We start from the raw sequence: 14,382 nt of genomic DNA on the forward strand, positions 1-14,382 counted from the left end.
ATGGAAATTTACAATAAAAATATGAAAAATATCAATGTATGGCAGCGTAGGGCGGTTTGTGGGCGTTAGAGTGGGCATGGCAAAAAGTGAAAAGTTTAGTTGCAACTGCCAAGCTCGTCAGTGTGGCTAAGACTAAACTTTAAAGCATTTTATCACGATCCGCGCCTTATTTCTATGCCTTTCAATTTTGGTCCATTTAAGAGTAATCATTGAGCGATCCGGAATCCATTTAAACACCAAATCGTGAATCGATAAGCCCCCTCATCGTTGACTCAACAAGCCGGAAACTATTGACCGAAGAAATCATCATACGTATTGACGTACACACAGGACAAGTTTATTCTAAAACACTGACCAAATTCGCACAAATTTGTTATATCCATACTTTTGAAAAAGGCTTGCAAAAGGCTTCATTTTATTTTGTTTGTCCATTGCTACCGACAAGACAAAGTCTATTAGCCACACCCACTCTAACAAGCCTTAAAAAACTGCAGCACACTTTCATAAATGTTTTGATGTTTTTTACTAACGCCCACAAGCCGATATTTTTTATTAGTTTTGTAAATTTCTATCGATTTGCCAAAAAAAAATTTGCCACACCCACTTTAACGCTCTAAAGCCACAAACTGGTCACGCCGACACTTTTGAACAGCTTTTAAATTTTTTCTCATTTAATTCCCCAATATTTATCGCGTTCGAATTCACACCAGCTGAGTAACGGGTATCTGAAAGTCGGGGAACTCGACTATAGCCTTCTCTTTTGTTCTTTGCTAAGCTCTAACGCGATGCCTATAAAATGTTAAAATGTCTTAAAATGTAGCACTCATACATACAAGCTAATTTAGTTTAGGAAAGTGAAAGATAAAGGTAAAAACAGCTCAAAACGCATCGAAAACTCCGTGAAGAGTTTCAACCTTAAATTAACAGAAGCAACAAATACTTAAATTAGATATATGTTAGTAATAAAGAGAAAGAGTCTAGTCACACAAGAGTTTCTACCAATATACATATGAAGCAAATGAATTAATGCATTAAGTTATGGCGTTTCGCCAGCTTTGCCTAATATTTTAATACATTTTTTTTTAAAAAAAAGGCTTATTTAGGACGATCTTACATTACATGAAGTATCAGAATTTAGGAAGGGAAAGAATTCATTAAGAATTTGTATACCAACTAAAACTTTTTGGGTACGCGTCTATCCAACATATAGAAATATATAAAATATTAACTGTGGACAGCAATCCACGTGGTGACGAAGCGCATTAGGAGAGTGTCCGGAGGAGACTTAAAAATCTGTAGTTAAAGTAAATTAGTTTTTTTTAAATTTGGGGCTGCTATGCTGTAACTGAACCCACTGTAAACAAATTACTTACAAAAACACGAAAAAATATATGTGTATATAGGGAGACGAAAGTGTATATTTCATAAGATCTATTTAAAATATTGTTTTTTAAAATAATTTCATATCCGAACTGTTGTAAGTGTATCTTGTTAAGTGTTGTTTCTAATCGCAAAAATCTACCAACTTATCGAGCACACCTGTGGTCTTGTTTATGCTTTCTTATCTAAACGAAAACTTTAAAACAAAAAGGCTAGTTGACGACGCTATCCCCTGTAGTTATTAGAATAATTCATTTTTTAAAATCAGATTCACACTTGGCAACTCACTGATATAACCCTAACAAATAAAAACACAGCTGTGTATTAAAACGTAATTTTTTTATTTCAATCTTATATAATGTATAAGTGATGCAAATAACCTAGACACCAAACCCTGTTATCAACATAAGCCCAGAGCCTACTGTGAAAGTTATTTAAATCAATACCACTTAAACGTTTGAACTCCTTAGGCGAAATAAATCTTATTCACGATCGACAGCAACCTAGGTTCAAACATTTCACACGCCTTTACCGTCGACAGCAGACATAAGCACTTTTCAAACTTTTAAACAAAGAGCGTTCGAACCAATTAGTCAGCATTAAAACTTTTTTAAAGAAAATATCCATCCCGTTTACGTATTCATCAGGTAACAGTTTTAAGGAATCGAAATCTTCTGACCAAAGTCCATTTTCGCTGCCCGTGTCCTTGTCACTGATAAAAACCGTTATTATAAGAATAATGCACTTTGTAAAATCAGTTTCAGATTGAAATTCTTACTGAAATTATTAAAATCTTGCTTGTTAATTTTATTTTCGAAGCGAAAACAAAACTTATATGTTTATGGAAGTATTTCGGAAGTCCACAGAACTCACAAAAGTTAAAACAAAAATAGATTTGACTTCAACCAAACTTTTTATTTGATTCTTAATAAAAATTGGTGGGGTATGTATTTAATTACCGTTCAGTTTCGCCCATTATATTATAGAGTTAAGAATATATTATATTATATATAATATATATTATATTATAGGGTTATAGATTAAGAACGCTTAAATGCAACTAAAGGCAACGCAACTACATGAAAGTAATACGTATTTTTTTTTAAATGTAATATATGATTCGGATTATTAACTTTTCTTGGCCTAGAATTTTCTTTACGGTATTATGAAATATAGAAACAACATTTACCCAACTCCCCAAATTAGCCATAGTCTGAACTAGTTATTATTTACGAAATCGATTTCATAATTATCGCCCCTAGAAATCGAAAGCCTCGTTTTTGTGTATTATTTGCATTGTGATTCAATATTTCATATATTTGAGAGTTAATTTTATCATCCAACCAATATAATGATTAAAAAAGTAATTTAATTATTTGTTTTTTAATTAAAAAAGCAGCGTGAACGATTTTAATATAATTATATATTATATATTCGCTGTTGATCCCTTTCAAATAAAAACATCGCAGAAAATTTTTTGTGATATTTCTAAATATTTTTATATTCTATTATTTTGTTAATAAGTAAAATAGGTATGTAAGATTTTATATTCAAGAAGCAATAAATTTCTTTAAAATTGTTGTGTTATATATAGCTTTTACAGTTCCTGAGTTTTAGGTTTGTTCATAATTGACACAGATGCAGGACGTTCGGAATATCAACCTGGTCAACAATTCCAGCAACAGCCATGATTCGTCTCTGGCAAACTCCAAAATGCCGCGCAACTTTAAACTGCTATCTGATCCACAGTTGGTTAAATGTGGTACCAGACTCTATCGTTACGATGGTTTAATGCCAGGAGACCCGTCCTATCCAACAATAACACCTAGAGATCCTCGGAATCCACTTATTCGCATACGCGCCAGGGCTGTTGAACCACTTATGCTTCTTATTCCGAGGTAACCATTGCTTAAATTAAAATATTTCAGCTAAACACCTGGTCCGTACCCATAGGTTTGTCATCGATAGCGACTACGTGGGCCAGCCACCTGCAGTCGAAGTTACAATAGTGAACCTAAATGATAACATCGACAAGCAATTTCTTGCTAGCATGCTGGACAAATGTGGAACATCTGATGAAATAAATATTTACCATCATCCCATCACAAACAAACACTTGGGCATTGCACGTATAGTGTTTGATAGTACAAAGGGAGCGAGACAATTCGTTGAAAAATACAATCAAAAGTCTGTAATGGGAAAGGTATGATGAAGTTTTTCAGCTTTTGTCTTGTTCTAATGTATCTATGTATTGTAGATCTTAGATGTGTTTTGCGATCCTTTTGGTGCCACATTAAAAAAATCTCTTGAGAGCCTTACAAATTCAGTCGCTGGAAAACAATTAATAGGTCCAAAAGTAACACCGCAATGGACATTTCAGCAGGCGGCTTTGGAGGACACCGAATTCATCCACGGATATCCTGAAAAGAACGGCGAACACATAAAGGATATCTACACCACACAAACCAATCATGAAATTCCAAACCGCAGTAGGGATCGAAACTGGAATCGCGACAAGGAAAGAGAAAGAGATCGCCATTTTAAGGAGCGCAGTCGACACTCGTCAGAGCGAAGTTATGACCGTGATCGTGGAATGCGAGAAAACGTTGGAACTTCAATAAGGCGTCGCCGTACTTTTTATCGACGCCGTTCTAGTGATATATCGCCGGAAGATTCTCGGGATATATTGATCATGACAAGAGAAAGATCTAGAGATTCAGATTCACGTCCTCGTGATTATTGTCGTTCTAGGGAGCGAGAGTCGTTTCGAGACCGTAAAAGATCTCATGAAAAAGGCCGAGACCAGCCCAGAGAAAAAAGAGAACATTATTATAACTCATCTAAAGATCGAGAGTACCGCGGGAGAGATCGCGACCGATCTGCTGAAATCGATCAAAGGGATCGCGGAAGTCTTAAGTATTGTAGCCGCTATTCATTGCATGAATATATAGAAACTGATGTTAGACGTTCTTCGAATACAATAAGTAGTTACTATTCCGCTTCCAGTCTTCCTATTGCAAGCCATGGCTTCAATAGCTGTTCTTTTCCTTCAATTGAAAATATTAAGACATGGTCTGATCGAAGAGCTTGGACTGCGTTTCAGCCTGACTTTCATCCAGTACAACCACCCCCGCCGCCACCAGAAGAGATTGACAACTGGGATGAAGAGGAACACGACAAAAATAGTATTGTGCCTACCCATTATGGTTGCATGGCAAAACTTCAACCGCCAGTGCCGTCAAACGTGAATTTCGCGACTAAATTACAGTCAGTTACACAACCGAATTCCGATCCAGGGACCGTAGATTTAGATACTCGAATAGCATTAATATTTAAAGGAAAAACTTTTGGAAATGCACCGCCTTTTCTTCAAATGGATAGCAGCGATTCAGAAACAGATCAAGGCAAACCTGAAGTTTTTTCGGATGTTAATTCCGATTCAAACAACTCAGAGAACAAAAAAAGGTCATGTGAAAAAAATAATAAAGTTCTCCATCAGCCAAATGAAGCAAGTGATATATCAAGTGATGAAGAACTAATAGGTAAAAAGGACAAGTCAAAACTCAGTTTAATTTGTGAAAAGGAAGTAAATGATGACAATATGTCTTTATCGAGCCTATCTTCCCAGGAGGATCCTATCCAGACCAAGGAAGGTGCAGAGTATAAGAGTATTATGTCATCTTATATGTATTCCCATTCAAATCAAAATCCTTTTTATTACCATGCTTCAGGCTATGGGCACTATCTTTCCGGTATTCCGTCTGAATCTGCAAGTCGATTATTTTCAAATGGCGCTTACGTGCATTCTGAATATTTAAAAGCTGTTGCATCATTTAATTTTGATTCGTTTTCTAAGCCATACGACTACAATAAAGGTGCTCTATCAGATCAGAATGATGGAATACGCCAAAAAGTAAAACAAGTAATTGGCTATATTGTCGAGGAGCTAAAACAGATTTTAAAAAGAGACGTTAATAAGCGCATGATTGAGATAACTGCATTTAAACATTTTGAGACGTGGTGGGACGAGCATACATCAAAAGCTCGTTCAAAGCCACTATTCGAAAAAGCAGACTCCACTGTCAATACACCATTAAATTGTATTAAAGATACTTCTTATAACGAAAAGAATCCTGACATAAATCTTCTTATCAATGCCCATAGGGAAGTCGCAGATTTTCAATCTTACTCCAGTATAGGCTTACGGGCAGCAATGCCCAAGCTGCCATCGTTTCGGCGTATAAGAAAACATCCTAGCCCTATACCAACCAAAAGAAATTTTTTGGAAAGAGATTTAAGTGACCAAGAGGAAATGGTGCAACGCTCCGACTCTGATAAGGAGGATTCTAATGTGGAAATCTCCGATACTGCACGTTCTAAAATTAAAGGTCCAGTTCCAATTCAAGAGTCAGACAGTAAATCGCATACATCTGGTCTTAATTCAAAAAGAAAGGGAAGTGCTTCAAGTTTTTTTTCATCTTCGTCTTCTTCCACTTCTAGTGAAGCTGAGTATGAAGCCATTGATTGTGTAGAAAAGGCTAGGACTAGTGAGGAAGATAGTCCTCGAGGATATGGTCAAAGAAATCTGAATCAACGAACAACAACTATTAGAAACAGAAATCTAGTGGGTACAATGGATGTTATAAATGTGAGAAATTTATGTTCGGGCTCAAATGAATTCAAAAAAGAGAACGTAACAAAGCGCACAAAAAAGAATATTTATTCCGATACAGATGAAGATAATGATAGAACGTTGTTTCCCGCTTTAAAAGAAAAAAATATTTCAACAATTTTATCTGATCTCGAAGAAATAAGTAAAGATAGTTGCATTGGATTGGATGAAAACGGGATTGAACCCACAATATTAAGAAAGATTCCAAACACGCCAAAACTGAATGAAGAGTGTAGGCGCTCTCTTACCCCCGTTCCACCTCCGGGTTACAATGAGGAAGAAATTAAAAAGAAGGTGGATTGTAAACAAAAGCCGTCATTTGAATACGATAGAATTTACAGCGACTCCGAGGAGGAGAAAGAATATCAGGAAAGAAGGAAAAGAAATACTGAGTACATGGCTCAAATGGAACGAGAATTTTTAGAGGAACAAGAAAAAAGGATTGAAAAGTCATTGGATAAAAACCTACAGTCGCCTAATAACATTGTAAAAAACAATAACTCCCCAAGAAATAAAAATGACGAAACTAGAAAAACAGCTATTTCCCAAACAAGATCATGTTTTGAAAGTGCAAGTAAAGTTGACACTACTCTAGTCAATATAATAAGTGTTGAAAACGATATAAACGAATTTGGCCCTCATGAAGAGGGGGATGTTCTTACAAACGGTTGTAACAAAATGTATACAAATTCAAAGGGTAAAACCAAAAGAACTCAATCGCCAGTGTATTCTGAGGGCGGTTCCAGCCAAGCTTCTCAGGCGAGTCAGGTTGCGCTAGAGCATTGTTATTCGTTGCCGCCACACTCAGTTTCTTTGGGCGATTATCCATCTGGTAAGGTGAATGAAACTAAAAACATTTTAAAACGAGAAGCAGAGAACATTGCAATTGTTAGCCAAATGACGAGGACAGGTCCCGGCCGACCTCGCAAGGACCCAATATGTATTCAAAAGAAAAAGAGAGATTTGGCCCCCAGAATGTCAAATGTAAAGTCTAAAATGACACCAAACGGAGATGAATGGCCCGATTTGGCACACAAAAATGTACATTTTGTTCCGTGTGATATGTATAAAACTCGTGATCAGAATGAAGAAATGGTTATTTTGTACACTTTTTTAACAAAAGGCATTGATGCCGAAGATATAAACTTTATAAAAATGAGTTATTTGGACCATTTGCATAAGGAACCGTACGCGTGAGTGTTATTAGTTATGTTATTATATATTATTATACCCGTCACTCATAGAGTAAAAGGGTATACTAGATTCTTCGAAGGCACCGTCTCCGACCATACAAAGTATATATATTTTTGATCAGGATAGTGATGTCCGTCTGTCCATACGAACGTCGAGATCTCAGGAATTATAAAAGCTGAAAGGTTGAGATTCAGCGAACAGAATCTAGAGACTAAGACGCGGCGCAAGTTTGTTGACCCATGTTGCCACGCCCACTCTAACGCCCTAAAGCCGTCAAACCGGTCCACACTTTTGAACAATTTCTAGATTTTTTCTCATTTTATTCCCCAATATCAATATCCAGAAAAATTATGAAATATCGCGTTCGCATTCACACTAGCTGAGTAACGGGTATTTGATAGTCGGTTAACTCGACTAAATCATTCTCTCTTGTTTTTATTTTATTGACATTTGTTTTCTAGTATGTTTTTAAATAATACTCACTGGGTGGATCACTGCACAACTGACCGAGCTTTTTGGCCACCGCCATCAAAAAAGCGAAGAAAAGACGACGAACTGATCCGACATAAGACTGGATGTGCGCGAACTGAAGGATTTTACAAATTAGATGTTCGAGAAAAGGCTAAGCATAAGTACCATTATGCTAAAGCCAATACAGAAGATTCCTTTAATGAAGATCGGAGCGATGAACCTACAGCACTTACAAATCATCATCACAATAAATTAATTTCTAAAATGCAAGGAATTTCCCGCGAAGCTCGCTCAAACCAGAGAAGACTTTTAACAGCCTTTGGTTCTATGGGTGAGTCTGAGCTTTTAAAATTTAATCAGCTAAAGTTTCGGAAGAAACAGCTTAAGTTTGCAAAATCTGCGATACATGATTGGGGATTATTTGCAATGGAGCCCATAGCTGCAGACGAAATGGTTATTGAATATGTTGGTCAGATGATTCGACCTGTAGTTGCTGATCTAAGAGAAACAAAGTATGAAGCAATTGGGATTGGGAGTTCCTATTTGTTTCGAATTGACATGGAAACTATAATTGACGCAACTAAATGTGGAAACTTAGCTCGGTTTATAAATCACAGTTGCAATGTAAGTAAGCTGGATGTTCTGACATTATGTTACCAACATAAAATTTTGTTTTTCAGCCGAATTGCTACGCTAAGGTTATAACTATTGAATCTGAAAAGAAGATAGTAATATATTCAAAGCAACCCATTGGTATCAACGAGGAAATAACTTACGACTATAAATTTCCACTAGAAGACGAAAAAATACCTTGTCTATGCGGCGCCCAAGGATGTCGGGGTACACTTAACTAATACTTATTTACAACAATGAATTAAATATTTTAGAGCACATAAATTTAATTTGTTCATAAAATCCAAAGTGGGGTACGTGTAAGTATATATAGTTTTTTTTATAACTTAAAACTATAATTAATTATTATAAAAATTATATCAACGAGGTCAGAGGTGCTGTTCAAAATGGTTTAGGTCTAAATTAAGCTAAAATACTTTACTTATAAAAACAATATGTATATACTAAAACCCATTTGATCTGTAAACACGAACGAAAATGCAATAAATACATTATCTTAAATTTAAAAATAATTTGCCTTTATACAAAAATGTGTTAAGCAGCTATTGTAAATCATGTTTGAGTGTTATTTGCATATCTAATTGAGCCTGAGCAATGCATTCCAAAGAATACTGCATTTTTTCTAGCAAAAGTTCGCCTTTTTGCACTACTTCCTCTAGGTCTCTTGCAGTTCCCTGGTTTTCGATCTCGAGCCTCTTAAGGCTAGAATTTTGGAGTTCAATGGAGCTGTCTTCATTTGGAAGAGACTCGATTAAGGTGTCGATGTCTTTAGCACATCGTGCAATTAACTGTGCAAATAATTGGGCATAGTCTTCTTGCGGCGGACATGGGATTGGCGTTTGGGGTCCAATGCGTTCAAAATTAACAAATTTACTTGGAAGGGACGTTTGTTGAATTACACCAATAGCATTGCAGAAGTGCTCCGCTTGCTGCAATGATTATTTTACATAAAAAACTGGTTATTTCTTAATACGAAGTCACTTACCTGATTAACGGTGTCTTGCAATTGTGTAAGCCGATCCGCCATTTTACTACAGAGTTAATAATTCTGAAAAACAAAAAATTATATGGAATTAAGTTTGATTAGCCAGTTCAAATTTTGATTAACATTTTTAATATCAACATAACATAATCAACATAATATCAACATACAATGACCGTTGGTGATTTTTATAATATATAAGCATTTATTTATCGATTGATTTTATGTCTTATTTACAGATACCTCACAGCAGCGACTATTCTCTTAAAAAAAGAAATGCTATTAATATGAGTTCCACACTAAAACGTGATTTCTTTCAATGAGACGAATTATTCTTGTTCACACTGTGCCATAATAATGTCTTCATTCCAACGATATAAACTACCATAAGATTGTCGGAAACAGTGGAATCTCCATAATATATGACCACACGTTGCACATCGATCCCTCTTGTCTTGTTCAAAATCATCACAATTTCGGTTATAACAAGGAAGCAGTTGGTCTCCAAGTAGTCTGCAACCTCTCTCACACAATCTTGGTATATCCTTGAGGAGGGTATATCGATTTCAGTTATAAGCTTGCAACGAAGTGAAAAAAGCATTTCAGTCCAATTAAGTGGGTATAAATATCAGTAAGAACAGCCGTACCCTTTTTCACGATAATTATTCTTTTAATTTTTAACATATCTAAATCGGTTCACCATATCTTAAAGATGTCATATGAAAAATTTTAAAGCTACCTCTCTTGTTTTTTAAAGGTTTTTAAAAGCAACAAAGATTTTATGATACGAACACTTTGTGCCTCCGATTAGTTTTCTTGTGAGGGGATTTGAATGGGTGGTCAGTTTTACTAGGTATTTTAATTTTCTTCTCAGTTATTATTTCGATAAATAATTTGATTTTTTTCTCTCTGTGTATGTCTTCGTTCCGAAGGTATCACGCTCTAGTCAGAATTCTCAGAATTGTTGGCTGTTCTCGCTGAATGGATGCCCCACAGGTCGGAGCCATAAGTCCAGATTGGTTTTAAGACGGAGTTGTATAGGAGAGCTTTGAACTCCACGCTAAGTGGAGAGCGAGCATGAGCCAGTGAAGGTTCCTTGCATCTTATTGCGACTTCAGTAGCTTATGTATGTTTTGGAACAATAGCTTGGCTAGTTTAAGCAAAAGTCCATCCAGAAACACTGTCAAATGCCTGCGCGACGTCTAGTAAAATGGCTGTGTAATATTCTCGATGCTCAAAAGCAGTACGAATTTCTGACGTGATTCGATTGGCCTGTTCGATGGTTCCATGTTTTTTCCATGACGAGGGCTTATTCCCAGGAGTAGCATTTTTTCAAATAAATTTTAGAGATAAGTTAGTTACTGTATCGGTCTATATGATGATGGCTGCGTTTTATCTTTTCCTGGCATTGGAATCATTACTATGGTAGATTTTTTCCATTTTTGAGGGAAGTATCCATGCTTGGCGATTGCGTTGAACAACAAGCACATGTGCAGAACATCACACTGGGAGTTCAATAAGGATTTTTTGAGTTATTAGGTCGAAGCCAAAATCGCTTCAGTTGCTTTTTGATAACCTTTGCTAATTCACATAATCTAAGTTTGCTTCTGCTAAAGGAGGGAGAATAATGACTTTATAGCAGGATTTGGTAGAAATAAAATTTGTAAGTGGTCAGCAACTGCTCTGGCTCTTTTCTCATCACTGTCTTTTCTCTACAAAAGGTTCTTAGTGCTGGTGGGCATACGTCACTTTGCACCCGAAACTAGAATATTTTCAACAGTGTCCGTTGACTTGTCTATATTTTCCTTAGCAGATAATGCCGGCGTTAGTTCTATGTGTGATCTGGGTCTGGGATTTTTCTTGGGTCTGCTGGTCAGTATGTATTGGATAGCGTGGTGGGCAGTAGACTGCGGCTAGAGTCATTGAACCATTGTTGAGTAGTTAGACTATGGACGTAGATTGAGGTGGTTTTTATGCGATTTCTGATTAGTATGCCAGTGCCTCCAAGAGCTTTACCATCTGAATGATTTGTGAGGTGCGTTTCTGATAGTAGCATTACTCCAGTGTTTTTTTCGGTAATGAACTGTGTGAGTTCTTGTGTATGAAGTGAATAGATATCCGTAGGGAAGCCAGCATGGGGATTTTGAAGATACAAGAAGTTGTATCAGGAAATTTTGCACGTTTTGATCGTTATGAAATATTTCATGCTTTTCTGTAGGGATAGCATCATAGCTTCAATGCCACTTTGTTCAGTTTGTTGCATATTTGTCAATTTATGTTCGGAATGAGCAGTTCTAGTCGGTGAGGCGGGGACTTCTAGTCCGGATTTTAAGGCGCTAGCGAAGAAAATTCCAAGAGTAGTGCTTGGGACAGTTAAGGGTGGTTGAAACATCGAATGCGGAGAGCAGAAATTGACTTTGTTGTATGTATTTGCTATACGTTAAACCACACAGCAGTATGCCTTGGTGTGGCCGTATTCTTGGCAATCGCCTTCTGCTTTTGTTTTGGTTCTTTTTTTACGTCCATTATTGTTGTTGCCAATGGTCGGTGTTGCAGAATTATTTACAGCTGGCACAGCGATTAGTTGGGCCGCTAACGAAGTTGTTGTTGTGGTAGCAGTGACAGTTTCTAGGGAGGTCACTGCACTTGTTATTGCAGTGTTACAGTTACCCGGAATGTTCGATTGTGGCTGTGTGGGGAGCGGTGTAGGAGAGGCGGTCTTTTCGCTCCGCGAGAGCAAAAGCTTGTTTTTCGAGTTAGTTGAAGGTAAGGGTGCTCGATCATCGAATTGCCCCGAAACGAAAGCAATGTATGCATGGTTGCGTTGTAAAGAGAGACGGCGCTCAACTTATGAAGGCATTATTGGCAGCTTGTGTTACCGCAATTGGCGATTCTAGTTTTAAGGCAGATGGTTCGTCAGTAAATAACTACTCGACTGACATTACTGCTGCCATTGCTTGCAATGTCGTTGAAAGTCAGTCGTGCCTAAACATTGACATTTTCAGCTGAAACATATTCCTAAATCTGACGCTCGCGGACCCAAAGTGTCATCGTTTTCTACCCATAGACTTAATGATTGGCGCTAGTCTCTTCTACGAACTGCTGTGCGTCGGTCAAGTCAATACCACATGCAATTCTAGTGTCTTTGGTCGCACCTACACCTTTGACTTGGAGTTCTGCTGTTTCCTCTGCAAATAAGTCGCTCTCCAATTATTCATCATATTCTTTAGTAATTTATGCATAAACAATACACGACAGCGCCACTCGGTCGGTTGGGCGGGAGGTGTGGCCGTGGGACCCGTGCAATTGATAAAAAAATAAATTATCGTTCGAGATCGCTGCATAGAAATCGTCTTTTCTTTGCAAATAGCTAATAGAAGAGCTTATTAGTTAAACAGTATTAGTTTTGTAAATTTCTAACGGTATTCCTAAAAACTTTTTGCCACGCCCACAAACCGCCAAAAACTGCCTCGCCCACACTTTTTAAAAATGTTTTTATATTATTTCGTATTAATATTAGTCTTTTATCGATTTTGCAAAAAAAAAAGTTTTGCCATGCCCACTCTAGCGTGAACAAACCGCCCAAAACCGACCTTACCATTGAAAAATGTTTGATTCTTCTTCGTTTTATTGTTTGTCTTCCGGCATTTTAATCGGCATACCAAAGACACTTTGGTCACGCAAACACAAACAAAACGCCCAAAACACACTTTTGAACCATTTTAGGTTTTCCTCATTTTTTAAAATTATTCTAGTGTCTTTGTTTACTCATGCGTCTCTAATGTCTCGAATAAACTTTGCAAAGAAGCATCGAATCTATTTTCTGTGCTTAGAAAAGGGACATATGGCGCGGTTCTGTAGGATTGATGGAATTTAGTTTACTGTGGGCTTACAATCCTTAACTGGTCTGCTATGGAAGAATTACGAGGTGAGGCTGACAGGCAGCTATAATATGAGGGTCATCAACATTGACAGCATACAGAGAAATTGAAAATGGCTATGTCAAGATGATACGTACAGTGACAGTGACAGTGTCTGCCACACTTCGGTGTCGAAAATCCAAATGAACCTACCAAAATACGTATAATCTACGTAATCTATAATGACGCAGCCAAGTCCCGGGATTAGGAGCTGCTTCAAGGTTTCTTGCAGTACACGTTCCTGTCGGAAGTGTGTGTACTTCAGGGAAGCAGCAGTCGGGGTCTAAAGATGGCCCAGGAATTGTCGACAGTCGCACTGAGGAATTTTATAAGCTGCCGTGGACCGGTGGCCAGATTGAGGAGTCAAAACGGAGAAGATGTAGAACGAACTGTCATCAAATTAAATGGAATGAAAATTTCAATGCCGGGCAGGAGGCGTATGCGAGCGGATGGTCCACGGGTTGAAGAAGGTACTCGCGCATACTAATAAAAAAATTAAGGTTAGTTTCAAATATTTTAGGTCTTTTTATTCTGCTTTTTACCACACTATGGTTCCTATTCAAATACAAATTACAACAACTATTCAATACAAATTTTATTTGTGTGTGTAATTTTATAGAGAACACGCATAGTTGTATATATCAATAAAGAAGTTTTCGCATCAGTTTTATGAAAACTTTCTATCACTTAAGCATATATTTATTTGATTGCTTTTAATTAGTTATTGTTTAAAAACTAGAGCAAAAAGAACCAAAAAGACAGAGAAGACAACTCTGGCCCACAACGAATTAGTAATTATTAATTTTCAGTAGATATTTTATCCACTTTTTTTATCAGCTTTTAGCTGATTGAATTTCGTTTTAAAAACACCACGTCATTTTTAAATGTTTGCCTCCAAAAACATGTATCAAGGGAATCAGGAAAAAATTATGAAAAGTTTTAAATAAAAGTTTATAGCCTAAAAAAAATTATCTGACCCCCGTCACGGCGGACAACTGGCCAAAAATTATTTTAATTGCTTTGATTGTACCTTGTGTGAACAGATTTTAACATCTAGGTAAAATTGCAAACGGTTCATAAAGATGTATTCTATTGGGGCTAGGCTATAAGCTTAGCTAATTGATATATAT

General features: G+C 36.8%; 2 protein-coding genes across 11 annotated transcripts; one reads left to right on the plus strand and one right to left on the minus strand.

Moving 5' to 3' along the window:
* The first annotated feature begins 1,267 nt into the window (after positions 1-1,267).
* Positions 1,268-8,854, plus strand: Set1 (SET domain containing 1). Of its 9 annotated transcripts, NM_001170375.2 has the most exons (7): positions 2,671-2,743; positions 2,905-2,912; positions 2,998-3,278; positions 3,334-3,583; positions 3,638-7,245; positions 7,708-8,341; positions 8,398-8,854. In NM_001170375.2, exons 3-7 carry the CDS (start codon positions 3,019-3,021, stop codon positions 8,569-8,571), a joined length of 4,926 nt encoding a protein of 1,641 aa, NP_001163846.1. In that variant the 5' UTR covers positions 2,671-2,743; positions 2,905-2,912; positions 2,998-3,018; the 3' UTR covers positions 8,572-8,854. The 9 variants fall into 9 exon arrangements, with proteins under 9 accessions (NP_001163848.1, NP_001163846.1, NP_001104406.1 ...); NM_001170377.1 differs by lacking the exons at positions 2,671-2,743; positions 2,905-2,912 and adding an exon at positions 1,268-1,304 and having other exon boundaries at positions 2,975-3,278; NM_001110936.3 differs by having other exon boundaries at positions 2,671-2,912; positions 2,975-3,278.
* Positions 8,598-9,620, minus strand: MED21 (Mediator complex subunit 21). Of its 2 annotated transcripts, NM_001015224.3 has the most exons (3): positions 9,503-9,620; positions 9,336-9,398; positions 8,598-9,279 (listed from the first exon to the last, which is right to left on the minus strand). In NM_001015224.3, the coding sequence occupies exons 2-3, from the start codon at positions 9,375-9,377 to the stop codon at positions 8,893-8,895; spliced, it is 429 nt and encodes a 142-aa protein (NP_001015224.1). In that variant the 5' UTR covers positions 9,378-9,398; positions 9,503-9,620; the 3' UTR covers positions 8,598-8,892. The 2 variants fall into 2 exon arrangements, with proteins under 2 accessions (NP_001015224.1, NP_001015223.1); NM_001015223.3 differs by having other exon boundaries at positions 9,336-9,512.
* Positions 9,621-14,382: the final 4,762 nt, after the last annotated feature.

The sequence above is a fragment of the Drosophila melanogaster genome, chromosome 3L (genome assembly GCF_000001215.4).
Source record: "Drosophila melanogaster chromosome 3L".
NCBI lineage: Eukaryota > Metazoa > Arthropoda > Insecta > Diptera > Drosophilidae > Drosophila > Drosophila melanogaster.

Bases quoted from the DNA above. Each gene is read 5' to 3' on its own strand.
- Set1 (NM_001170377.1), top strand. From the start codon at position 3,019: ATGCAGGACGTTCGGAATATCAACCTGGTCAACAATTCCAGCAACAGC. The intron at 3,279-3,333 runs GTAACCATTGCT...CCGTACCCATAG, and splicing joins CTTATGCTTCTTATTCCGAG to GTTTGTCATCGATAGCGACT. The intron at 7,246-7,707 runs GTGAGTGTTATT...TTTGTTTTCTAG, and splicing joins TTGCATAAGGAACCGTACGC to TATGTTTTTAAATAATACTC.
- MED21 (NM_001015224.3), bottom strand. From the start codon at position 9,377: ATGGCGGATCGGCTTACACAATTGCAAGACACCGTTAATCAG. The intron at 9,280-9,335 runs GTAAGTGACTTC...TAATCATTGCAG, and splicing joins TGCAAGACACCGTTAATCAG to CAAGCGGAGCACTTCTGCAA.